The sequence below is a fragment of the Ruditapes philippinarum genome, unplaced genomic scaffold (genome assembly GCF_026571515.1).
Source record: "Ruditapes philippinarum isolate M1 unplaced genomic scaffold, ASM2657151v2 ctg705_1_1_1_1, whole genome shotgun sequence".
NCBI classification, from domain to species: Eukaryota; Metazoa; Mollusca; class Bivalvia; order Venerida; family Veneridae; genus Ruditapes; species Ruditapes philippinarum.
Genome location: NW_026864294.1, coordinates 337,616 through 363,061, shown reverse-complemented (window position 1 = coordinate 363,061; position 25,446 = coordinate 337,616). Strand labels below are relative to the sequence as shown.

General features: G+C 33.1%; 4 protein-coding genes across 4 annotated transcripts in view; 2 read left to right on the top strand and 2 right to left on the bottom strand.

The window, feature by feature from the left end:
- Positions 1–401: 401 nt before the first annotated feature.
- Positions 402–2,201, top strand: LOC132725088 (uncharacterized protein K02A2.6-like). The gene has a single exon (XM_060710097.1). It carries the CDS (start codon positions 402–404, stop codon positions 2,199–2,201), a length of 1,800 nt encoding a protein of 599 aa, XP_060566080.1.
- Positions 2,202–2,485: 284 nt separating this feature from the next.
- Positions 2,486–3,706, top strand: LOC132725087 (uncharacterized). The gene has a single exon (XM_060710095.1). It carries the CDS (start codon positions 2,486–2,488, stop codon positions 3,704–3,706), a length of 1,221 nt encoding a protein of 406 aa, XP_060566078.1.
- A 1,566-nt stretch (positions 3,707–5,272) lies between these two features.
- Positions 5,273–25,446, bottom strand: part of LOC132725101 (CD109 antigen-like) — a 201,826-nt gene continuing 181,652 nt past the window's right edge. The window contains exons 31-37 of the mRNA XM_060710112.1: positions 8,339–8,503; positions 8,030–8,095; positions 7,509–7,615; positions 6,576–6,726; positions 6,126–6,228; positions 5,874–5,986; positions 5,273–5,382 (exon numbers count right to left, since the gene is read on the bottom strand). Of these exons, the coding sequence (XP_060566095.1) occupies positions 5,374–5,382; positions 5,874–5,986; positions 6,126–6,228; positions 6,576–6,726; positions 7,509–7,615; positions 8,030–8,095; positions 8,339–8,503 (714 nt within the window). The 3' untranslated portion in view covers positions 5,273–5,373. The remainder of the gene's footprint in view (positions 5,383–5,873; positions 5,987–6,125; positions 6,229–6,575; positions 6,727–7,508; positions 7,616–8,029; positions 8,096–8,338; positions 8,504–25,446) is intronic.
- On the bottom strand, positions 20,575–25,387 carry LOC132725096 (CD109 antigen-like). The gene is made up of 5 exons (XM_060710105.1): positions 25,198–25,387; positions 24,282–24,434; positions 22,975–23,082; positions 22,495–22,552; positions 20,575–20,767 (listed from the first exon to the last, which is right to left on the bottom strand). Exons 1-5 carry the CDS (start codon positions 25,297–25,299, stop codon positions 20,598–20,600), a joined length of 591 nt encoding a protein of 196 aa, XP_060566088.1. The 5' UTR covers positions 25,300–25,387; the 3' UTR covers positions 20,575–20,597.

The window sequence follows — 25,446 nt, the reverse complement described above, 5'->3', positions numbered from 1 at the left end:
ACATGATACTCTAGGTGCGTACAGCTCCTTTATAATAGAGAGTTCCCTAGATCTTAATATAGTACCATCGCGGACACTGATATGTAAACACATGTATCATATAATATAGTTTAGATAATAAACGTAGTTAGAGCACATATATATTTATGTCGTTCATAAACCCATGACGTAACATGGTGTCAGAACTGGAAAGATAATAATTCTTAAAGACGGAATATTTTAAATAGTATAATTATAATTCCTAAGGAAAGAATATTATATAAAAAGGAAAATCATTCCTAATGACGGAATATTAATAAATGTGCTAAACATTCTTTAAAAAAGGACAGACATAAACTATAATTCCTTCTTGTTGGAATATTACATTAACATTTCCTTAAGTGCTGGAATATTATAAAAAAATGAATTTAAGTGGTATCCCGCAACCTCAAATGGACTGGACATCAACCAATCTTGTAGAAGAATTCGCAAAATTTCAAGAGCACTGTGAATTAGTATTTAAAGGACCCTTGAAAGACCAAGAAGAAGATGTCCACGTTACAATGCTATTGCTTTATATGGGTGCAAAGGGAAGAGAAATATATAGAGCCGCCAATTTTTCTAATGCAGATAGAAAAGAAACAAAAAAGATCTTCCAAAAAGTCCGAGAACACATCGCTCCCATAATTAACCCAGTATTTAGCCGCTATCAATTCAATAATATCACACAAAACGAAAAAACAATGGAACAATTCATCACAATAGTTAAAAACAAGGCTACAGAGTGTGATTTTGGAACAATGAAAGATGACATGATCAGAGATAGAATTATATTTGGTGTGTCATCCACGAAATTAAGAGAAAGGCTTTTGCAAGTAGGGAAAGATCTGAAATTAGACAAGGCAACAAAAATTTGCCAGGAATTTGAGTATGCTGCATCTCAAATAAAAATGTTCAATAACGTCCAAGAAAGTGCTCCGGTACATGCAGTATCAAGACCGAAGGGACGGATGCCTAGCCGTTCATCGGGCATCCAAGGTCGTTCGTTTCGGAACCCTTCATCGATGAATCCAGGTCGATATACAGAAACATCAAGCAATCCAGGTCGCATTGGGGAACGTTCACACAGTACAAAATGTAACAGATGTGGAAATCAACATACTGACAAGCAGCGTTGTCCAGCAAAAGGAACACAATGTAACAATTGTAAAAAATGGAACCACTGGAGCAATGTTTGTAAATCTAGAACAGTGAATGAAATTTCAAATTTAAGTTCTGAATTATACATTGACTGTGTAGAAAATGTGGACAGACTTGTTTGTGTAACAGTAAAAAATGGACAGATGTTTACAGAAATATTAATTGGAAATAGCAAAAAGGCTGTGCAAATGAAGTTAGACACTGGCTCTCAGGTAAACATTTTGCCATTATCTACCTTTCAAGGTTTAGGAATCACGGCACCTCTTGAAAAGCCCACATCTAAATTGACCGCCTACAATGGCAATTCTTTGCATTGCAAAGGGCAAATCACTCTCCCTTGTTCTCATGCTGTTTCAGGTCAAGCAAAAAATGTCACGTTTCATGTCGTAGACACGAAATCCCCACCACTATTAGGTTGCGAGTCGTGCTTGGGCTTTAAGCTCATAGAATTTGCTCATTCTGTACAAAATGATTATAATCATAGAAACAAAGAGGCATTTCTTACTAAAGAGTCCCTTTTGACGGATTATGCCCAGGTTTTTGATGGCATAGGGTTAATTTCTGGGGAATGTAACATTCATGTTGACTCAAATGCTACACCAGTTGTTCATCCTCCCCGTAGGATTCCAGTTGCTTTACAAGATAAAGTGAAACAGGAACTTACACGAATGGAAAAAATGGGAGTAATTGCTAAGATTTCAACACCCACTGAATGGTGTAATAATTTAGTTGTTACTGAAAAAAGTAATGGCGATATACGTCTTTGTTTAGACCCTCGTTCGCTTAATAGTGCAATTAAGCGTACACCCTACCCGCTGAAAACACTTGATGACGTATTACATAAGTTTGGTAATGCAAAGTATTTCACTAAATTGGACTTAACTAGTGCTTACTGGTCAATACAGTTATCTGAAGAGTCGTCATATTTGACTGCATTTAACAGTCCATTGGGGGTCTTCAGGTATCTTCGATGTCCATACGGATTAAACGTATCAGGTGATTTTTTTGGTTCGCGCCCTTGAAGAGGCACTGATAGGTCTCGAAGGGGTAGCTACAATTGTTGATGATATTTGTGTATGGGTTCCACGAGGGAAAGTCATGACCGAAATTTAGTAGCTGTCCTTGAACGTGCTTTGAACAAAGGCATTCGTTTCAATTCCAGAAAGTTGGAAGTAGGTCTCACGAGATTAGTTATTTTTGGTCACGTGTTAACTGCAGAAGGCTTAAAGGCCGATCCCGCCAAAATTGAGGCCATTAAGGATATGAGACCACCCACATCAAAAGTGAACTACAGGTGGTATTAGGCATGGTTAATTATCTCAGTCGTTATGTCTCTGACAATTTATCAGAGATTACCGCTCCTATGAGAGAGTTATTGCATAAGGACACTATATTCACGTGGCAAAAGCCTCAAAATGAGTCCTTTGAAAAAATGAAAGAAGTCATTTGTAAGGACACATGTTTAGCTTATTATGACCCAAACAAATCCTTGACATTGCAAGTTGATTCTTCTTCCAAATCTTTAGGGGCAGTAATCCTTCAGGAAAAACGTCCCATAGCATTTGCATCCCGTAGCTTAACTGAATCACAGAGAAATATGGGTCAAATTTCTAAAGAATTATTATCTATTGTCTTTGGATTTACGAAATTTCATCAGTACTGCTATGGCCGTGATGTCATTGTAGAAAATGACCATCTCCCTATACAGGGATTGCTGAAAAAGCCTATGCATTCAATACCTGCTAGGTTGCAGCGTTTAGTCCTGAAATTAACTCCATATAGGTTTCAGTTTCGTCACATGTCCGGTAAGAAAATCCCATTAGCAGATGGACTTAGCAGAAACGCCAGTCCGGATACAAGCCCAGAACTTAATGAGGGTATTGAGGCACACGTTTGCATGGTTATCTCATCTTTACCCGTGTCAGATAGAAAACTTGAGGAAATCAAGTTACACACAAAACAAGATGAACAATTATGTACATTACAACAAACAATAAAGTTTGGTTGGCCTAAGTACAAAAAGGCTTGTCATCAGTTAATTGCCGCCTTTTGGAACTATAGGGATGAGTTATCTGAGGTTAATGGTTTAATAATGAAAGGGGAAAAAATCGTTATGCCCAGGTCACTCAGATCTGAAATGTTAAAGGTGCTGCATTCCAGTCATCTGGGTGCGCAAAAATGCCTAAGTAGAGCAAGGTCAATAATGTTTTGGCCGGGAATTTCAAATGATATAATTGAATTGGTAAATCAATGTCAGATTTGTCTGGAATACAGGTCATCGCAACAGAAGGAGCCATTAATCAGCTCTGAAATCCCAGACTATCCGTTTCAAATTGCAGGGTGTGACTTGTTCTCACTTAATGAGAAAAATTTCATGGTCATGTCCGATTACTATTCTAGGTATCCCATAGTTCATGAACTTTCGAACATAAAAAGTTCAACTGTTATTTCCCACATGAAAGATATCATGTCACATTGGGGCATTTGTGAGAAAATAGTCACTGATGGGGGTCCATGTTTTTTCTAGTCAAGAATTTGAGGAGTTTTTCAAAGTCATGGGATTTTGTACATGTAAAATGTAGTCCATATCATAACCAAACAAATGGTTTGGCTGAGGCGATGGTTAAAGTTGCCAAACGTATACTTAAAAAGGCAAAAGATGATAATTCTGATCCGAGAATAGGATTTTTAGAATATCGTTCTACTCCTCTCGTTGATATAGGAAATTTCAGTCCAGCGCAGTTAGTCCAATCACGACAACTTCGTTCTATCCTTCCCACTGTAAGGGAAAACCTTATACCACGAGTACCGCCCCCTGATGTAGTCAAACAAAAAATCGCAGAATCCAAGGTCAAATCTAAGCATTACTATGATAAAAATGCTAAGCCTCTGTCTCCCTTAAATGTTGGAGATTCCGCTAGAATTCAACGTCTAGACAAGTCCTGGAGTCCCGCTGTTGTAATAAAAAATCACAGCGATAGGTCCTATATTGTTGAAACAGAAAACGGACAACAATATCGTAGAAATCGTAAAGATTTGTTGAAATCTAAAGAATCACCTTTATTGACACATGGTGCTTTGAATTCTGGCCTTGAAATGTCAGTTAATGACAGAATGATTAACGTAGGGTCAGAGCGTACCGATAGCAATAAACAGCCTGTGGTTTTGAATCCTCCGGATAATGCTAATTATTTCACTCGCGCAGGCAGAAAGGTGAAGCCACGTGCTGTAACAGACTTGTAAATAGACAGTGATTGTTTGTAATGAAGAAATTTACAGTATTAATCATGATTAGTACATGTTGTAAACGACTCATGATAATGAAACATTTATTAACTATATGTTACTGTAATCATCATCTAATATAAAGTCTTTCTTCCTTGAATTTATTTAAGCGTTATTCAAATAATCTATGCGGTTATACTTATGATAAAATTATGTTTAAATATAACAGTAATTTTGTAAAAGATGGAAGATGTAGCATGATGAGTAAACTGTAAACATGATACTCTAGGTGCGTACAGCTCCTTTATAATAGAGAGTTCCCTAGATCTTAATATAGTACCATCGCGGACACTGATATGTAAACACATGTATCATATAATATAGTTTAGATAATAAACGTAGTTAGAGCACATATATATTTATGTCGTTCATAAACCCATGACGTAACATTATTGATCGTCCAAAAGTTTACAGACTGTCCGTAAATATCATGAAATCTTAGACCTGTTTATTCTGCATTATTTTATTCTACATAGTCTCATGGGAACACAAGTTTGCAACATAGATATTTTTAACAAAGCCTCCGAAATATGAGGGCAATATATTTCAATAATTAGAACGGCAAGTAAAAGTTGAGCTGGACTGGTCTTTCAGCAAGTTCATTTGAAAAATAACACTGAAAAACAGTTGTTTCTGGTGAGTGACTCAGGGCCATCATGACCCCCTTGTTTTTGTTATCTGGCACACTCAGTAGTACCTGCGAATTTCGAAGCATTTTGCACTTATCTTCAAATGTTGTTACAAAGTGGCGAGAATGTTACCTACAATGAAAGCTTTCTACGAGACAGTGTAAATACAAAACTATCCGGTCGGTTAATAATTGTTTAATATGCAAAAAAATGAACTGCAGATAAAATGGTAATTGTATCAAGGCAGTTTCCTCAAGTGTGTCCAGTGACTTGCAGAATGTTAGCATTGCTGAAATAAGAAAAAGACATTAAGTATAGCTAAGAAAACTGAAACGTAAAAACAATGATCTTAATAAAATACAAGCAAATATTCAAGACTTAATTTGTGTAAATATTTTTGTAACGTATTTTTTTTTATGCACAGCGATGTCGTTTTAAAAAAGAAATTAAATTAAACTTAATTTAAACGTTAAGACATTATTCACACAGCTACATTTTTTACTTTATATAAGTGTAAGATTGTCCAACACACGAGCTGATCTGTTACCTTGATTGCATTTTTCTTCTTAATCAATCAACAGAGCAATGTACTAAAAATTAGCTTGAAGTATTAACTTTCAAAAATTCGTATTATTGTTTAGAATGCTTTTAATATTATATTTGTCAATGTTTTTGATGATTAACATCAGTGGACCAAAACACACAGTCGATGTCACGAGCGTTTAATTTCTACTTTGAATATTATTATTTTCATTTATGACATCTAGAAACAAGGTTTACCGTAATATTTATCAAGTTGTCTTCGTTGCAACACGCAAAATTACACGCTTTACACAGCGACATCTTTCTACTGGTTAACGCCCGGGGCATGTAGTTCTTCATCAGAGTTTCCGCTGCAAAAACAATATCAAATTGGTCACTTGAGCGTTCCAATTTCGATTTTTAACTAGATCTATTATTCGACTGTAACTGAGTATAGCTGGACCCTTTATCCATCAATCAAATTACATCATATATTTATTATATACTTACATGGCTCGTAGTAGGAATAAATTTCGACTGTTGCTGGTAGTACATCGGCAACGGTGGACGTTCGTTGGAAAAGAACGGTCAAGCACATTTGTGTAGCTGGAATCTAGAATAATAAAGTTTCTCATAGTTTTTATTTTTGTTTTATAATGACCATCAATATATATATCGATGTATGTTAATTCTTTTAGAATTATCTTTTTAAATTTGATTACCACTCTTTCTAAAATGATATGGTTATTTCAACTTGAAAAAAACACCAATACATAAATAACTTATTCCAGCCTTTTTTAAAACAGCAATAAGTATTGAAACGCTCATTTCAAAAGAATATTAAGAGAGAGACATATAGACATTGACGATTCGTTCCAGTGAGCAAGTTAAGATTGTAACGGATTAAAAGCCATTAAATATTGTTAATTGTACTTTGTGAATCAAGTTTTTAAAATTTACCTGGTCAAAGTACAGAACAAGCCTCTCGTTTTCATATTCACGCCTTTTTATTTTAATGTCTGAAACAATTTTGTCTTCATTTGGTTTGAATCCTGATATCGATCCAAAATCAATAATTGCCATGTTACTTTTTTCTTTTGGTATCTTGTACCTACAAGAACATATCTTGATAATTCATAATTATTTTGATAAAAGGGGTTCTAATTCATTGGTTTCTCACTTCATACCCTCTTTTATAAACATCAAACAGACATTGTCTGATTTCCAAACATCTTTAATTCTTCTTTATGTATTAGCCTCAAAGGCAATAAAAATATGTACCTTGTATAGTATATCTATGACTTTGAATGTTGAAAGTAAACAATACTTGTTCATGAAAGAATTCATATAGTTTCAATCTGACAAATTATGCTCTGCCACATTGACATTTAATTAATTATTAATACAAGTAATGTTTGAAAATATCATAAGCTTCAGACAATGCTGAAATAGGAAAGTATTTGTCATCAGTTCTGGGCCAGACAAACATGTTTTTCAGTACAGTCTGACCAACCTCCAAAATATTGGCTTAACGACTTTTTTTAAAATTTATAGTGATATGATGATCTCTTACACCAAAAAGTCAATAAGAGAGGGCGATGTTGGCTGAACTCAGCCCACGGCAATATACACTCAATATACAGTCACACAGGTCCACCGGAAATGTCATTTCAGGAAATCGTGGGCTAACAATAAATGTAATCTACGGTGCTTGTTGTACAATATTAAGTCTAATACATTCATTAATACAGTAGAACTTTGCTTATCCAGAATCCTTTCTTATCTGAACGATCATAACTAAGTTGTAGGTCGACAATGCCAAAGACTCCATCATAATGTAAATATAATAAATTTGGAAATTGTATTGATAATAAAGAATAATTAATTGTCTACCTGGCACACACTTTCAATGAATATTTATTTGCTGTATCATCAAACGGAGTCAATGTTAAATCATAAGCGTCGCTTGTTTCGCTGGTGACGTGGTAAAATTGGTTAATCTATAAATAGATAAAACATGATATCAAAATTATATTCTTTAACAGACAATTTACAAATTCAAATTCTACTGAAATAAATATTTCAAGTCTTTTCATGGAAACCTTTTTATTAGATAGACAGAATGAATTTTTCTATCTGTGTACTTAAATGACATACTGAATGTCCCCTATAAAGACGAAATTTTAGTTTTTAAAACAAAAGAATAAATGCGAATATAATACAAATGTATATAAAAATAAGAAAATCTTTTATTATTATTATTGTAATGATGAAAATATTTTACAGTAATGCAACTAATATTGATATATGAAGATATACATGTTTATCACGTAAATCTTGTGTAATAGTTTACACAAAAACGTATTCTTTTATATAAGATTAAATAATAAGCAGGTTAATATAAGCCATATTACATCTATTAATGCCAATCCTTGACCTTTAACATCCAATACAATTCTTCCAACGTTTCCTTCAACAAACTGAAATCAGAAAAGTTTCATTTTTTTATTTATCACTGCATAGAATGACAAATAATATAAGTGCAACATACGTATATTCGTATAACAAATATAATATGATTATTTTTTAGAACAAAATGTTATATACGTTAATTCTTTTGCATTTGTTTAAATTACAAACAAACGGAAATGCATTTTAAGATTTTATCTATTCAGATTTATACCATCTGTTTAAACATATATTTTTGAGACAGTCATCTGTACCTCGACGTATTGTAGCATATCATGATTCTGGCTATTCAAGTTGATCGTCTCTTTGTTACCCGGTACAGCACATGTGTCGCGACAAATATCTATGACCATATCAACATTGCTACTATAAATAAGTCCTGCAAATTCGGCAAGAGCTTGGAGTGCCACTACCGTGTCCTAATAAAAGACGAATTAGCTAAAGATGTAAGTTGAAAAGTTATGCCCAAAATAATAATTTCGCCAGAGAACATTCATGTATATGTAACATATATCATAAGAAGCAATATTATGCGACGATATAGTGGCAACAAGGAAACAATGAAAAGTCATAGATTCCATACCATACTACAATGCCTTTTTATACTTATTTTCAAAAACCTAGCTTATATTCTTCTTTAGGTATCAAGCGATCTACACGATCTATCTGACACGGCCATTTAAGGACTATTTCTATACCCATAGCATATACAACGAATACAGAAAAACAAAATAACATTCATAATTCCCACATTGCTATCTTTTTATTTATCATTTTGCATTGACAATCCTAGCACATCTTTTGACAATTGTATGTGGCATATAAGATTGATACCATACCATTGCTTACACTTTCCATGCTAAAGAGTTATAAATACATATAACTTATAAATACTTATAAAATGTACTTTATCATTTCAAATGAGAGAAAAAATATTAAAGTCGGTACCACTAATCTTCATTAGTGAAAAGTTTGTTTGAAACAATGCAGTAGCTGCTTCTCTTTTGCTGAATTATAACAGTCAATATTTGGCATTTGCTCTGTATATTATAATACATTTATGTATACACATACCTGAGTTGAATAAAATCCCCCGAATGAATTTCTGTTCTCAATCAACCACCTGAGAATTGGCAAACCTTTGTCTTTTTGATTCATTTTTGTATACGTCATCAAAGCATATGATGCAATTTCAATTTCCAGAGAATGTAGTTTATTCTTCCAATATATCTTGTTATCTACATAATAAAATGATTAACAACATATTCATTGACTATTCAGAATGCAAAATTTGAAAATGTCAGCTCTGAAAACAGAATTTATAATGGAAATTAAACATCCGGTTTGGTTTAGTATGCTAATGTAAAACAACGAAAAGACATTTCTCTGCTATTTAAATAACAGTGTTGAAGGACTTACTTAATTTACAACACTTCGATAAAGCCGCACAGCAATATAAATGTGTGGACCTGTTGTGAATTTTATTCAAAACTTAACAATGTTCTCATTACTCTTATATTATATATGCGAAAATAGGCATGTTTTTACTTCTATGTATTTAAAAGTCAAATAAAATAATGACATAAAGCCGACGAATTTTATTGGAGGTTACTTTAATAAACAACAAGAACAAAAGAAAGTGTAATAATAATTATGGTATGATTACAAATTTACTAAAGTCCTCTTATCAGTATGATATGACTACAATTCCCCAACGTTACAAAGAATATCATAACAAATTAGAAAGCTTATCAGTTGCAACACTAAGGTTATTTTAATCTTCTTACACTTTATATGATATGTTTCAAACTGCACCATCTTGGCAAATACACAGAACAAAATTCTAAACTTAAATAAAAGAAGTTGAGGATTGTTTTTAACATAGCTTACATCTTTTGTGACTTACCAGAGATGCTTTTATTTTGACTACTTTCTAGACGAGTCAGCAATATATCTCTATAAATACTGTCTACACGACCCAGAGCATACGCTCCAATTGCCGTTTCATAATCTGAATTCATCTTAGGGACCTTTGATTCTAAAGCACTCTTCAATAACACGATACCTTTGTTCATACCTAATGTCACCTTGTAAGCCTATTAATGATATATAACGAAAATATTACTTAATTATATATAATGATTAAGTGTAAAATGTACAATTTACAAAAAAAAGATATGTTTCATCTGAAGGGTAGTTCCTTTCCTCTGCTTCAGTATCAAGTATATCTGAATTATTTCCAAATATTTTAATTGTATTTTTAATCGAATAGTTTGTCAAGGAAGCAGAATGAGTATAAAACTATTAAAGTTACAATGTATAATTACTCGTATATGCATTGTAGAAAAAAAGTAAACTAATAATGATGTGACAAAGTAAGTTACCTTGTTCAAAAAAGCATATACTTTTCAGGTTTATACATTGTATTCATTTTCCCCAGCATTTTTCGTGCGCGATATGTCCAGACAATGTTGTTTTCAGTTGAAAATTGTGTTCATTATACTTATATATATAAGATTATGTATTGCATATTAGTACTTATACAAGACCTACTTAACAACTCAAATTACCATACCTTGTTTGCGTAAGCACTATACATGTACTTGAAACTAGTAGTCATACTGTATTTTATGATTTTATTAATGTACATTCACTGAAGGATAACTCACAATATTTTATATTATAATTTATATTATCTATGAAATAGTCGTCCTTGAAATGACTATATATTTAATTAATTTTAAAATACTTTACCTTCATAATTTCGGATTCTTTGACTTCTTGAAGTGCAACGAGAACATAAGCAAGCATTGCATTGTTGCCAGCTGTTCCACCCTTAAATGAAAATACAAGTTCGTCATAAAATGTTTCAATATCAAGATGTTTCAATATCAAGATGTTTTTAAATAATTATAATTGTTCGAGTATGATTGTTGCATAATCAAATATATTCTGAATCAGAAAGTAATAAATTATGTATTTATACATGTATAAGCTAAATTTAAAACTCGACGAAACGAATTCCTTTCATGTAAATTTTACATTTTCCTTACAGAAAGAAAGTATGTATGTTGTTAACGTTTTACGTTGAATAGTAAAATAAGCAGAAAAAAATTTAAACAGGTCTTTTTTCTAGATTAATCGTGATAACGGCAAATGTACCTGCAAACCTTTGTGTCTCACGATACCCACATTGTTGAGATAACCATCTGGTAGCTGTTGACGAAGTATAAAACCGACAGCCCGTTCAACAACATAATTATCAATAAAGATGAGATTAAGTTTATGTGCCTGAGCAAATGACTTAATGACAAAGGCCGTTAACCTGAAATTTAGGTCATTTAGATTAGTCACATTAAATTACATGGTAACGTTAACTATTCAAAAAAGCAAGGACGTATTTGTTTTATTTATATTCAACATAATAGCATGATTATATCTAAATTCTTATTTCACAAGAATAAAAGTTTAATGATTCATAAAATGGCTGATCTTTTGATATCAAATCAATTATTTGTCGAAAAGAAACAGGGTGTGTTCTTTCTTAGCACAAACAATTTTATTTTACAATTGCGCCATTAAAAGCTTTCATTTTCATACTTGTGACACATTTCTTTAATTACGTGGCTTGAATATATGTGCAGTATAATCAAGACAACTAGATGGAAATCTAATATAATCAATTCTAAACGATATGTTAAAGAGACACATATTATTTTCCGATGCATTTGATTATTTTCCATTTAACAAAGTCTTAAATGCTTAAATGCATCGTAATTGGAAAATATTTGCAAATAGAACTGCAATTACAGCTTACCACAAGCTCCCTTCTTCGTCTGCATCTCCAAAAGCACTGAATGAGCCATCATTTCTTTGGTACAGAAGCTGACGTTGATATCCTAAGCATCAAATAGACCAAAGAATAATAAGAAACAAGCAATTATCATAGTATTGCAAGTAGTCAATAAGTCCCCTACCGGTTAAAACCCAAGCAACATTATGAAGGACCATTGGTGATTGAATTATGCCATTAGATGAATGAATGACATGAATGAACTTAAATCTTTTAAGTCTTAATAAATCTTTTAAGTCTTAATTTGTCTATATCTAAGAAATGTTTCCCTGCAGGAAGTAAAGAAAATATGTTAATACAAACAGATAATCAAAAGATCCAATTTTCTCAAGATGAATATGTATGTATAACTAATGTTTCGATTTTTCTCTATTTTAAATAAATTTGCTGGAAAAGTTCTTAAACAAAGTGATCTCATGAAACAGTTTTTAGGAACAGACAGACAGACTGAGACACTTTGAGGGTAAACCTCTAAACAACTCTGATTGTTACCAGAAAATAACATTTTTAAAACAAAATTCTTAAACTAAGAGGAGATAACTCTTGAAATAAATATGCTAGACTTATGAACATTGTCATACATGATGTGAGTGTAACAAAGAACAATTATCTTAATTATTAAGAAGATAACATTTTGAATGTGCATGTTGTATCAAACTTTAATTGTTGATTTGATGATTTCCTTCTTAATACTGATATCAATTAAATATCATGAGAAACTACAGATCTATTAAGACACATTATCATTTACCAGTCTTAAGTATATTCCTAATCTTTGTACGTTTGGCATCATCAATGCGGTTGGTTACGCTCATATATAACGCGGCTTGAATACTTGGCGCAAAGTAGAGCATGTTTTGTTCTCCGCATCCATATGGCATTCTTAACAACTTATCAAGATTCTCAAAAGATGCGCCAAAAATGTCACCTGTAAAAAAGCGAATACTTGATATTCAAAAGGTTGTAAGTCTAGTCTTACTTTGTTAAATTTTGTAAAAAAAAACAAAAGTGTAGGACTTAGCCCTCATAGCTTACAAACGATCCTTCATGTAAATTTAAAATTTAAAGTAAACGTACAGGTCACGAGATATTTTTGTAAATGTAAATTTTAAGACTTTTTTTTTTAAAAAAAAAGAGTAAAACGGGATATAACTTTGTTAATATGCACAACAGATTTATGAAACTTGAGATACTTTTCATTCTACATATCAAGGATCGAGTAAATATTCAATATGGTGTCAGAAATATTAAAATACATGATTATTTAAACTAATTTGCCCGTTTAAAGGAAATTAAAACTGATACCCTTGCGGCCTGATGTTTTTGTTTGCATTCTTTCAAATACATTCAAACAAAGCATGTTTTGGTTTCAGAAATATCATGTAAGAACTTTTTTCAAGTAATTAAAGAGTATTTCTTTGTCAAAATGCATTATTAAACTTGACCTGCCGATTATATTTGGATCCATCTGTGCGCATACGAAGTTTCATAACAATATCTGATTTGATGTCAGAGATATTTAAATAAATTAAAAATGCATGGCTTTCTTTCTGTAAACAGGGGCATAACTCTTTCAAAATGTCGTAAAGAGTATATCAGTCATGAAATGTACCTTTCAGGAATCCATTTTTTCTATATTGTGGCGTAATGGCAATGACATCAACTATCATATATTTATCCTTTATTCACTGTTATACACAGAACATTAGAGACAGGATAAATTGATTCCTATTTATACTTCTTCAAGCACTTTGTGTGGTGGGTCATTAATGTAGTACACAAAATGAAAAGCATCATGATGTGAAAGTAATTCATATAGTTTATTTTGATACAATAGGACATATTAGTAGATCAAGTGTATTACTTAATACACAATTTTAGGAATTAAACGCCTTAGAGCAGTAAAATGCAAATTTTATACATTTTATATTTGCTCATTAAATAAGCCTAAATATTATTTTATTTCGTGCATCAAAGTCCAACATACCAAACACAGTTACTCGTGTGTATTCTGAATCTGGAACAAGTTCTTGTGGATACACCAGCTCCTTTGTTACACTTGTTGCATTGTTACTTTGGAAGGAAACAAACGCTGGAGTGTTCTTTGACTTCTCGATGCCCTCCGCCTGAAATACAGATACAATTAAAATTTTGGCATTTCAATAACTCTTAAAACAAACTAGAGATGTTGTCAATAACCCCGAACTTGTAATATAAAACACAATTTTAAACAGATGAGGAATATTTGCCGGACCTGGATCATTTACCAGTGCGGATCGCAATATGTCGACAAGGCATAATGCACATTCAGAATGGGGGGGGGGTGGGGGTGGGGGTGACATTTAACCAGTTGTTATAAAAGAGGTCCCGAGAGAAGATTTCGCCCATTTACATTTCTTTCTGCGTGTGTTTTGCTTTAAAAAGTACGTTTATATCTCAATTGCCGCAGCGTTCCACTTACAAGACAAAACATCAGGGAGGGGAAAAGGGTCATTATGAGGTCTTTCTTCCATTTGGATCCGCGCATGTTTGCATACCATTTCACATGTTCTAAGGAATAATTTTCAAATGAGGAAACACTAGGTATATACATATTCGTCTGTCATATTTGAACAGTTCATTTTGACTGCTGGTATTCATGAACGACAGTGGTGGTTAATGCTAATGTCTATGTCAACTATCAACGGCTCATGCAGATTAAATAAACACTTAGTAATAATGGAACCATCCAATATGAAAAATAAGAAACGATCTTTAAGGATCGGGAACATAATATCTCTGACTGAAGAAACGTTTTACTGTTCTTCACACGGCAGCAAAGACGACGTCTAAACTATTGGATTAAATAGCCTGAGTCCAGAAAATAGCCAAACTGCAAAATTGAAAGTTTCAAGGGCACGGCGGGTTTTGATTGAGTTCTGCTAGCTTCCTCCTCTGACAATTCCATTAGATAAAAACGAATTCATAGTCTTGTGTTGATGTAATATTATTATGAACTATGGTCGCAAGACTAATGAATGTTAATCTTTATTTAATTGTTTTTGTGATGATGGTCGTGTGAGTGTCTTGTGGGTGGATTGGGATATGATTGAGTTATGTGTGGAGAGTTCAAATTCTATAATTTTATGTTATGAGAATCCATGTCTAGTTGGAGTAATCGCATAATGTTATTGTATTTATATCTTTTTCAGAGTGGCAGCATCGTTGGTGTCTATTTACACATCACACTCAAATATCTTCCTCGCGCTGTTGAGTCGCCGTATCTCATATTTTTGTGTGGTGCACTCATGTTTTACTCTGCAGCTCATGAGTTATTATTGTAGTCTTATCTCCTTTGCTGTCTGGCTGTTTGCTATTATCTGAAATATGTTATATCAGATTCGTGGTCTTTGTTGTGCTGAGATACTCGTTATTTTACTCGCTTGCCCTGTGGCATATTTGTGCATTTTCGTCTGCAGCTTATCATATAGTGGCATCTCTCGCACAAGTAGCTATCCGATTACTCTAGTGAGACAATGATCTTTTATGATGTACTTCATGCGACTCTCATCGTGATTATAGAAAATATTGGCACGTTTGTGTACTCTACTGGAGCAATTATAGATTCTGTATATGTATAATAACAGTACAGAGCATAGGTATTACACATCTTGGATTCTCTTAGTTCATTATTAGAGTACCCATAACTCTGCACCACGCTTAGATAGTTACTCATCATGTTAATATTAAGCTTTTATTCTCTTTATTGAGTTGAGAGCTATTGAGACTATCTAGAGGCAATATGTTCTATGATCCAGGTGATATATAGAATTTACCTTGCATATGTTTGATTATTTGAATATAATCTGCAAATTAAGAGTTCTGTTTAATGTTAAAAATAGATAACAATACGGAAGTTACGCACTGCTTACTTGTTCCATTTTTTTTGAAACTGATTAAAATGCTTCTTTCAACTCTTAATATCATGTATGTTGCTTGCTATATAGGTTATAATTTATATTTTTTTTTTATAGTAAATATGATTGTAAATGATCATAGATTCGTGTGGACATAGGGAAGAGTTCTAATGAAGTGTATTACCGATTGAATTTAATTTAGTTAGTATAGATAAATATTCCATATTATAATGTTGTCCTAGAGTCACAAATTTTAGGTTTACTTAGACATTACGAAATAATATCCCACTTTAATCTTTTGATTTGTTATTTCTATCATATTGCTAATGTCTAGAGTTGGGTTTTTATACAATGGAATAAGATACTGTAATCCCGATGATTCATTAGTGTTACAATGTATATACTACAATATTTCAGTAGAACATAAGTTGGCAACAGTTGTCTTAGATAATTATGGATTATATTTATAACTAGTTCATGGGGCACTAGAGTATTCTGAACTGGCGGGAATATACAAATGTATTATTAGATTTAGCTCATAATTGGGATATAACATTGGCAATAAATTAGACTCGTAAGTGTCTATAGATATCGTATTTAAAAATTTAACTTCTTAAGAAAGAATGAATGGTGGATTGTTAAGACTATGTGTGAGAGATTCTGGTTGTTAGTAATATGTATTGATTTCGATAGAATATTGTGTATTTGTGTGTCTACGTTAGTCCATTTATCAGGATTTCGTAGAATGTAGTCCTATAAAGAAGGATGCACGATGTTACGCGGCAAAATCAGTAAAAAATATTTGAAATCACTTTAAAAGCATGAAATAAAAAGAAAATTTATTTGTTTTACATATAAGATTGAAATATATTTCATTCGCGAACACCAGCTACGCCACTCGTGAAAATATTACATCTGGTGTTCACTCAGTGAAATATATTTCAAAGAAACAAATATCCTCTATATGTCAATTAAAATAAGCCACGCTTTACATAATATTATATATTATTTTGATGCAACTTATTATTTTAAACATAAAATGTGGTGTATGAATTCATAATCTAGAGGTAAAAACAAATCGTCACCCATTGTAGCTTACCAAAACACACTTAGTTTGATTCCCTGTGATCCGCCTCATTTTATTCTCCGAACCATCTGTTATTCCGACAAAATCATCGGAACTTAGTAACGTAACTATGACCTGTGAATCAAATTGATCTCACATGAAATAGACTTTAAAAATGCATACCAAAGATTTATTTGTGGTAAAGATTTTATAACAGGTATCGAGGGAAATTGTAAACCGTTGAGTGGATCATTTGCTTAAACTATGCTATAATTATTTGTTGCATAAAACATAATTGAAACTTACTAAACTTAAAAAAAATTTAAACTTAAAAGATAATAAATATTTCAAAATATATTGGCAATAGGAATTGACCATACATTTATAATTTACACAAAAAAGTATTGTAACATCATATACAATAACGATGGTCCGTATTTTGAATGGAACGTAAATTTATATACATTTCTTTTCTTACAGCAAGGTATAAAATTTAATATCGATTATATTTGTTTTTTTTTCTTTCAAGAAAAAGTTGCATCAGTTGCAAATAAAATTTTGGAAATTTTTAGATAGTGTACGAAAATGTTAGAAAAACTCAAACCTACATTATAGTCTTTATCAAGTTTGTTGAAAATATTTGCCTGGACGACTGCAATCTCATTTCTGACGATGGAATATGGCAATTGAGCTTTTATGAAAAATGGCAATAGCGCCGTCATCTGTGAAATCGAAAATTGTAAGTAGTTATAAGGGAATGTATTGGTTTGTATAGTTTATACAGTGCACCATGTTAACCTCGGAAGAGGAGGAAATTGTCACGAATTCCTTGCATAAAGAAGGCAGTAGTAGATTCAGGAGACTTCCATTTTGTGTTGAACCATGCTTACCATAGAACAGAGTGGCAAACGCACGTGACTTTTGACAACATGTCCAAAAGTAAACTTTTTAATAGTTTTGATTCAGGTAGTTTTTGTTAATTTATGTTTTACTTTTATACAGTTTTCATAAACAATTTATTTATTTAACGTGGACCCATGTGCACTTATGAAATGTATGGCAACGTCTAGATTAGTTGAACGCTGTAAAGAAAGATAAAGAAAAGAAAAACGTTTTAAATAAACAGCTGAAGTCAATTGCTTTGCTTCACCCTTCATCATTTTTGTTGATTCAGAAAGATTGAAATAAAATTCTCTATATATCCCATTAACTAACTTTATGAAATAGCGGTAAACTTCACATATTGATTATTTTAAACGCTGCAGCTATGTGGATAAAACATGCGTATGCAAATGAACAGAGGGCAAGGGAATAATTAGTCAAATGCTGAAGAAGTAGCATGCTTCAATTAGAGGTTAATACTTGGTTGCTGCTCACCATTATGCGATAATTGCGCGAAGATGTGCATAATGGCCTGAGGACATTATGAACTCGAGAGTCGTTGTCGTATAATGGCGAGCAGCATGTATGTATGTAGTTAAAGCTTAATGAGGGTCCATCCGCCCTTTCGGGCACAAAATGCAGCTTGCGCTGTCGAGTACGGACCCCGGACATGTCACCAGTCATGTCCTTAAAGAGTTAATTTTGAAGCACAAAATGGTGATAATTTACCTCCATGCAATTTCCACGGAGTATTAGCCAAAGATATGAATTTTGAGCCGAAAAGTAGGTCACTGTACGGCGGTCAATGAGAACCTAAATGTACAGTAACCAGTGACAATAGGAAAGGTGTTTAGCCCTGAAAAGGGCTGTTGGTGCCAGCTATAGGCCTGCCTTCCAAGCCGACACTCTCTGTGCTAGGGGCTCACGCACCCTAGCACATTTTCATTATCGTCCCTACTTGGTGGCCACTCCCCTCGGCTTTAGTCAGGACATCGGCAGCTGGTCCGCAGAAGTGACGAAGTAGGAGTTCCGTAGTTACCGCCCACGGTTGAAGGCAAAATTTAAGTTGTCTACCAGCCAAGTTGTAAATCTTCTGCCGATGCCCTGTGCCTTCTCAGCGACGTGCACGCTCCGAGGGGAAGTGAGAAGGAATCATGGCGAGCAGCAACCAAGTATTAACGTCTTTATATGTCCGAAATACGGCGTTTAGACATCTCCGCTAATCTTGGCTGTCGCCCTTTCTAAGAAACGGACAGTTGTCAATGTAAACAAATATTTTTCATAGTGTACAGTTTAACACTCGGATTAACTTAGAAACATGATAGATCTAACACAAAATAAATATGAGAAAATTTTGTTTTATGGTTGTTTTTTTTATCGATAAATACAGCACTCTTTACATTTTTTGTGAGAACTACATTTTGATGTAGTGCCAGTTTTTTATGAACTTTTGTGCTTTTAAGACTGATGTTTAGGTTTAAATGCCACTGTTGATCCCGATCTTTTTTTTTTCTTTTTAACTGTCCCAAATTCCTTGAATTTCATTTTTTGGGAAATGTTTCCCCCGAGGGTAAACAAATTTATTGGTCTTTGTGAAAAAAAAGTTTAAAATCTTTAAATTTTTTATAGCCTTTTTGCTTTGATTTCGCGAATTTAAAATTTAGAAATGTTTTTCCATTTTTTAAAAATTTTTTTATTAAATATTTTTGGTTAAAAATGCAAGTGGGGGAACAACAGTTTCACTTCAATCAGTTCAGAAACCCCATTTTGGGAAACGCCCACTAAAAAAAATTTTTTGGGTTTTTACTTTTTTCCTTTTCAGGGTTCCCCTCATTCACTCCCCCCAAATTAAAAAAAGGGAAAAAAAAAATTGCCAAGAAAGGCCCAAAAGGCCCCGGCCCCAAAAAATTCCCCATAAAAAAAATTTTTTAAAAATTTTTCCCCCCAAAAAAAAGGGGTTTTTTAAAAAATTAGGGCCTTAAAAAAATTTTGGGTTATTTAATTTTTTAAGTAAAAAAAATGGTTTTTTTAAAACCAAGCTTTTTTAAAAAAGGTTTTCAGTTTTTTTTTCCCCAATTTTTTAATTTTTTATCGGGAAAATTTCGGTTTTTTTCCCCCCCCTTTTTTTTAAAGGGGGCCCCCCCTTTTTTTTAAAATTTTTTTTTCCCCCTAATTAAATTTTAAAAAAAAATATAAATTCCCAATAGCAAAAAAAACAAAAATTCCCCAAATTTGTAAAATTAAAAAAAACCCTAAAATTTAAATTTAAGATTCTGGGTTTTTCATTTCAAAAAGGTGAAAAAATTTTTATTCAAAAACATTTTTCCTTTAAAATTTGGCCCCGGGGAAAAAAGGTGAAAAATTTCCAAGACCAGTTTTTCTCTTTAAAAGACCCAAAAAGGGGGTTGGAAAAACATTTTTCATTTATAGTACCGGGTTTATTTTTTGACGTTTTGAGAAAGTCCCCCCGTTCCCCCCCCTCTTAAACGGGAGAAAAAACTTATTGTAAAAATAAAAATATCTATTGAAAATGTCCTAAAAAAAAAATTATTCATGAAAATATTTTTCAAAATAAAAGGTATGCAGTTATTTACTGTATAAATTTTAACATTTTGTCGTTCACATTTAAATAGACGATGTGATAAGAATATCACAATAAAAAAGGTAAAAATAATAAATAAATAAAACCACGAACAGAATAAAAGAAAGGTAAAAATAATAAATAAATAAAACCACGAACAATTTACTGCACCATAATAATGTATTGTTGTTTGTTAGCTTTAAATAACTAAATGAGATATTTTAAAATGAAAATCTTACACAGCTATTTTCGAGTCCCACATCCATGTTTCAGGAAAGTATTGTCTTACTTGTCCTTGTGCAGCAGCTGGTGGTGCTGCTGACAAACCCACATCTGCATTACTACTCGAGAACGCCAAATTGTATCTATCAGAATAACCACTCGACTCTCCTAAATCGTACCTCTCTGAAGACATATAAAGGTTAAGACTAGAACTCCGCGAGTCGGATGTGTCGCCTTGTGAACAATGTAGTTTAGGAGAAATGGCCAGGACAAAAATGAAATAGGAAAAATAACAAAGGGCAATAACTAAAAAAATAATAAGTGCAGAGCAGCAGTTTCTGTACACTGCACTTCTTATCAATAAGATATATCATTCTATGATGTTTCAAGTCCATAGCTTTCATACTTGAGGAGAAATGACCAGGACAAAAATAAAGTACTAAGAAAATCAACAAAGGGCAATAACTCAAAAAATAAGAAATGCAGAGTATCAGTTCTTATGCACTGCACTTTTTCTTAATGAGATCTATCATCCTATGAAGTTTCAAGTCCATAACTTTTATACTTTCGGAGAAATGGCCTGGACAAAAATTAAGTATGAAAATTAACAAAGGGCCATAACTAAAAAATTAAGAAATGCAGAGTACCGATTCTTGTGCACTGCACTTCTTCTAAATGAGATCTATCATCCTATGAAGTTTCAAGTCCATAGCTTTTATACTTAAGGAGAAATGGCCCGAACAAAATTAAAGTATGAAAATAAACAAAGGGCAAAAACTCAAAAATAAGAAATGCAGAGTACCTGTTCTTGTGCACTGCACTTCTTCTTAATGATCCCTATCATCCTTTAAAGTTTCAAGTCAATGGCTTTTATACATTAAGAGAAATGGCCCGGACAAAAAAAGTATGAAAATTAACAAAGGGCAATAACTCAAAAATTAGGAAGTGCAGAGTACCGGTTCCTGTGCACTGCACTTCTTCTTTATGAGATCTATCATCCTATGAAGTTTCAAGTCCATAGCTTTTTTAGTTGAAGAGAAATGGCCCGGACAAAATTAAAGTATGAAAATTAACAAAGGGCAATAACTCAAAAAATAAGAACTGCAGAGTACCGGTCCTTGTGCACTGCACTTCGGGTTATTGAAAGAAGCATGCATACCAAGTTTGAAGTCAATTAGACTTATAGTGACTGAGTTATGCTCCGGACAAGGGGACGCCGACAACGACGCCGCCGACACAGACGCCGCCGACGCCGCCGACAAAAGTAACCCCTATATGTCACCTTTTGAAGGCGACACAAAAAAGCATGACTAAGAACTTATGTGTAAGCCTCAAAACGCCTGGATTTTATGCCCTCCTGGGGTTTAAACAAATATCACAAGTACTGTTTAATTGGGACATAAGCTATTAGACTTCTCTTCGATCAAGCTTAAACACAAAGTTTTACTCTGATGAAGATTTAGAAAATCAAAATCTTATAAGACTCACTTATTATTCAATATTTTTTTTTTAAATAATTGTATGCCTTCTGTCATACGGTTAAATATGTTTCTCATGCATGCCAACATTTATCATTTTAGTGTTTAGACAATACATGATTTTAGTTTTTTAAGAGAAAACATATGACTAGATTGTGTCTCCTTTCAGAACTTTATAACACAATAAGTGGTCTTCGCTTTTTGTCTAAACGATTTAAATGTGATGCAATCCGCTACATCCGACAAAGCGACATTCATTCTTGAAAGTGCTTGACGCCGTTAATAAAACCAGTTAGTTACAATTTTATTTGTATACAAGCTAGACATAATTTATAGTTTACTTCCTATGTAATTTATATATACATATACTCAAATATCAAATATGAGGATTTTTTTTTACAATAGATAACTATGTATTAAATAATTACATACGTGACCAAATGTTAAAGCTGTATAAATAAGCATCTGTGAGAACTCTGATCTGGGCATTCTGGAAGACAATGAAAGACAGTTTGCCAAAATCATTTTATCAGTTATCTAAATATGCTGTTGTATAGTTATTACCTTAATTGTAACGATTACTCTTTATAAACGTTATTTGTCAGGTAAAATGAAATAAAATTTGCAAATATTAAATATTTCATCAATGTCTATAAAAAATAATTTGATAATAAAATACCTTAAGTAAATGTTATTGACATTTAAAATGTTTTCTGTAATTTCAAATTTTTCTTACTTTACAGTTAAATATTATGGGAAAAAATGCAGGAAGCAGGTAATGAATCAACTATCTAGTCAGGTTCACTTTCTATCAATCCTCACAGTCTTACGTATGGTAAATAGAAATACTAATATATTAATATACAACGTCTTTGTTTTACAATTAGATAAGTATGGTCCTTTATAACTTACGTTAAAAATATCTGAAGCATCATCAGCAGTAAATGACCATGGTAGGATAGGTCCCCAATCTCTCCATGTTCTAACAAGATAACCAAACTGGTACATTTCATCAACCACCTGAAGTCAGAGAAAAGACGAGTTAAATTTTATTTTGCTCGATGTCAAGTTGCTTGATGTAAAAAGCGTATTAAAGCTTGATAGATACTCTTATCAACAAAAATACCAAGAATTTAAGTCATAATGGAAATAGCTCGACCATTTACACACTACTTCAAGATCCCCATTGGAAAAGTGATCCCGATACTTATGGAAGTAAATGTATGCCGGTTTTGATATTTGCTATACATTAAAAAACAAAATGCGCCGAAAGCATATTAACAAATAAAATGATTATCATTATACGAGAATATGCGCGACATTTGCATAAAATATGGTAAGAAACTAAAAATCTGGAAACAAAGTGACCCCTCGAAAGCATTAATCACAACAAAATTACACGAGAATTGCAGACTCGGTTTGATTGAGTCTGTACATGAGGAATAATGAATACGTGCAACATCCCTCACGCCCCCTAACACCGGCTTGAGCGGTACTCAATTCTCAACACTTAATAGTGCTGGCATCAATGATCCCGAAGGACCAGAAAAATATAACAACACTGAAGTGAAGTACGGGGCAATTTTTTACAGCTGCCACACAGCACTTGAAACCTGCTGTTGTGAAGTATAAAAATCTGGAAACAAAGTGATCCCTCGGAAGCATTAATCACAACAAAATTACAAGAGAATTGCAGACTCGGTTTGATTGAGTCTGTACATGAGGGATAATGAATACGTGCAACATCCCTCACGCCCCCTAGCACCGGCTTGAGCGGTACTCAATTCTCAACACTTAATAGTGCTGGCATCAATGATCCCGAAGGACCAGAAAAATATAACAACACTGAAGTGAAGTACGGGGTAACTTTTTACAGCTGTCACACAGCACTTGAAACCTGCTGTTGTGAAGTACAAAAATCTGGAAACAAAGTGATCCCTCGGAAGCATTAATCACAACAAAATTACAAGAGAATTGCAGACTCGGTTTGATTGAGTCTGTACATGAGGGATAATGAATACGTGCAACATCCCTCACGCCCCTTGTACCGGCTTGAGCGGTACTCAATTTTCAAAACTTAATAGTGCTGGCATCAATGATCCCGAAGGACCAGAAGAATATAACAACACTGAAGTGAAGTTCGGGGCAACTTTTTACAGCTGCCACACAGAACAGAAGTCAACTATATATAAAAAACAATATTTGTGAAACAAATTTACCCTATTTGGTGTAATGTCATTGCCTTCCTTAAGTAGCTTAACACTTTTATCTACAGCAAGAACTTTAACCATCGAATCAGGGTCAGCTTTAACAACCAGGTCTAATAAGGCTTTTGGTTTTTGTGGAGACGGCTGAGCGAATTGAATAGTTACCTGCAGAAACGAAATAACGTTATAACAAACAACATTGAAGAATAGTTTTTATTGCTCTGAAGTTTAAAAACGATAGTTGCGTAATAAAGTTTTACATACCAACACATATGAATGAATTAAATGACAAAAAAAGATAACAACAAAGAGCAAAACAAACAGTACAATAAACTGTAGAATTTTAGAGTCTGATAATAATGCATATAGTATTCTAATTGATTAAATGGAAAACAATTAAAAGAAAGCACAAGTCGCTACGTGATACTAATATAACGTTTGATAAATACATTTAAGACATAGTTTTGTTTGTTTGTTTCATTTTTTCCGCCCTTTCCCAAACGTATTTCAGTAATATTGGCGGGTAGTTTCCTAACCATCGTTCCTGGAGAGTTACACCAGTACTAGACTACCTTCCTCCGCGCTAAACTACCAAAGCTTCTCCCGGGGATCGAACCCACTCCGGAGAGGTAACTGGATTAGAAGTCATCGACTCTAACCCATCGATCACGGAGGCGGTACTAAGACACAGTTAACAAATGATTGAACACAATAGTCACGAGTTATTTATATTACGTTTGATAATTATACGACATATAAAGACAAAATTAACAAATGATTTGACTTACGGACCATGAGTACAAGCATTTGACTATTAAGAAATAAAGCTATGATATTATAGTTGCATATAGTTTTGTTGTTTATGAGATCTGACTATTGTTTGTACTTACGCCTATTGTTTCTTTTCTGTAAACAATTAGAAATATACCTTATTTTCGAATATATTCTCGATGAAAACATTTAGACCGTCAGCTACAATTTCACCATCAGGTTTTACATAGTAGGCAATAAAACGCGCTGAAGGAGTCATATCCCGTGTTAGTTTGAACTGAACCGTTGCTTTATTCGGGTTTACACCAACAATTACATCAGAACTGTCAATTATAACACCCTTTGACAATATCTACAACCATAAGTTTTAAAGATAATACTAACTGAAATTAAAACGATGATGTGC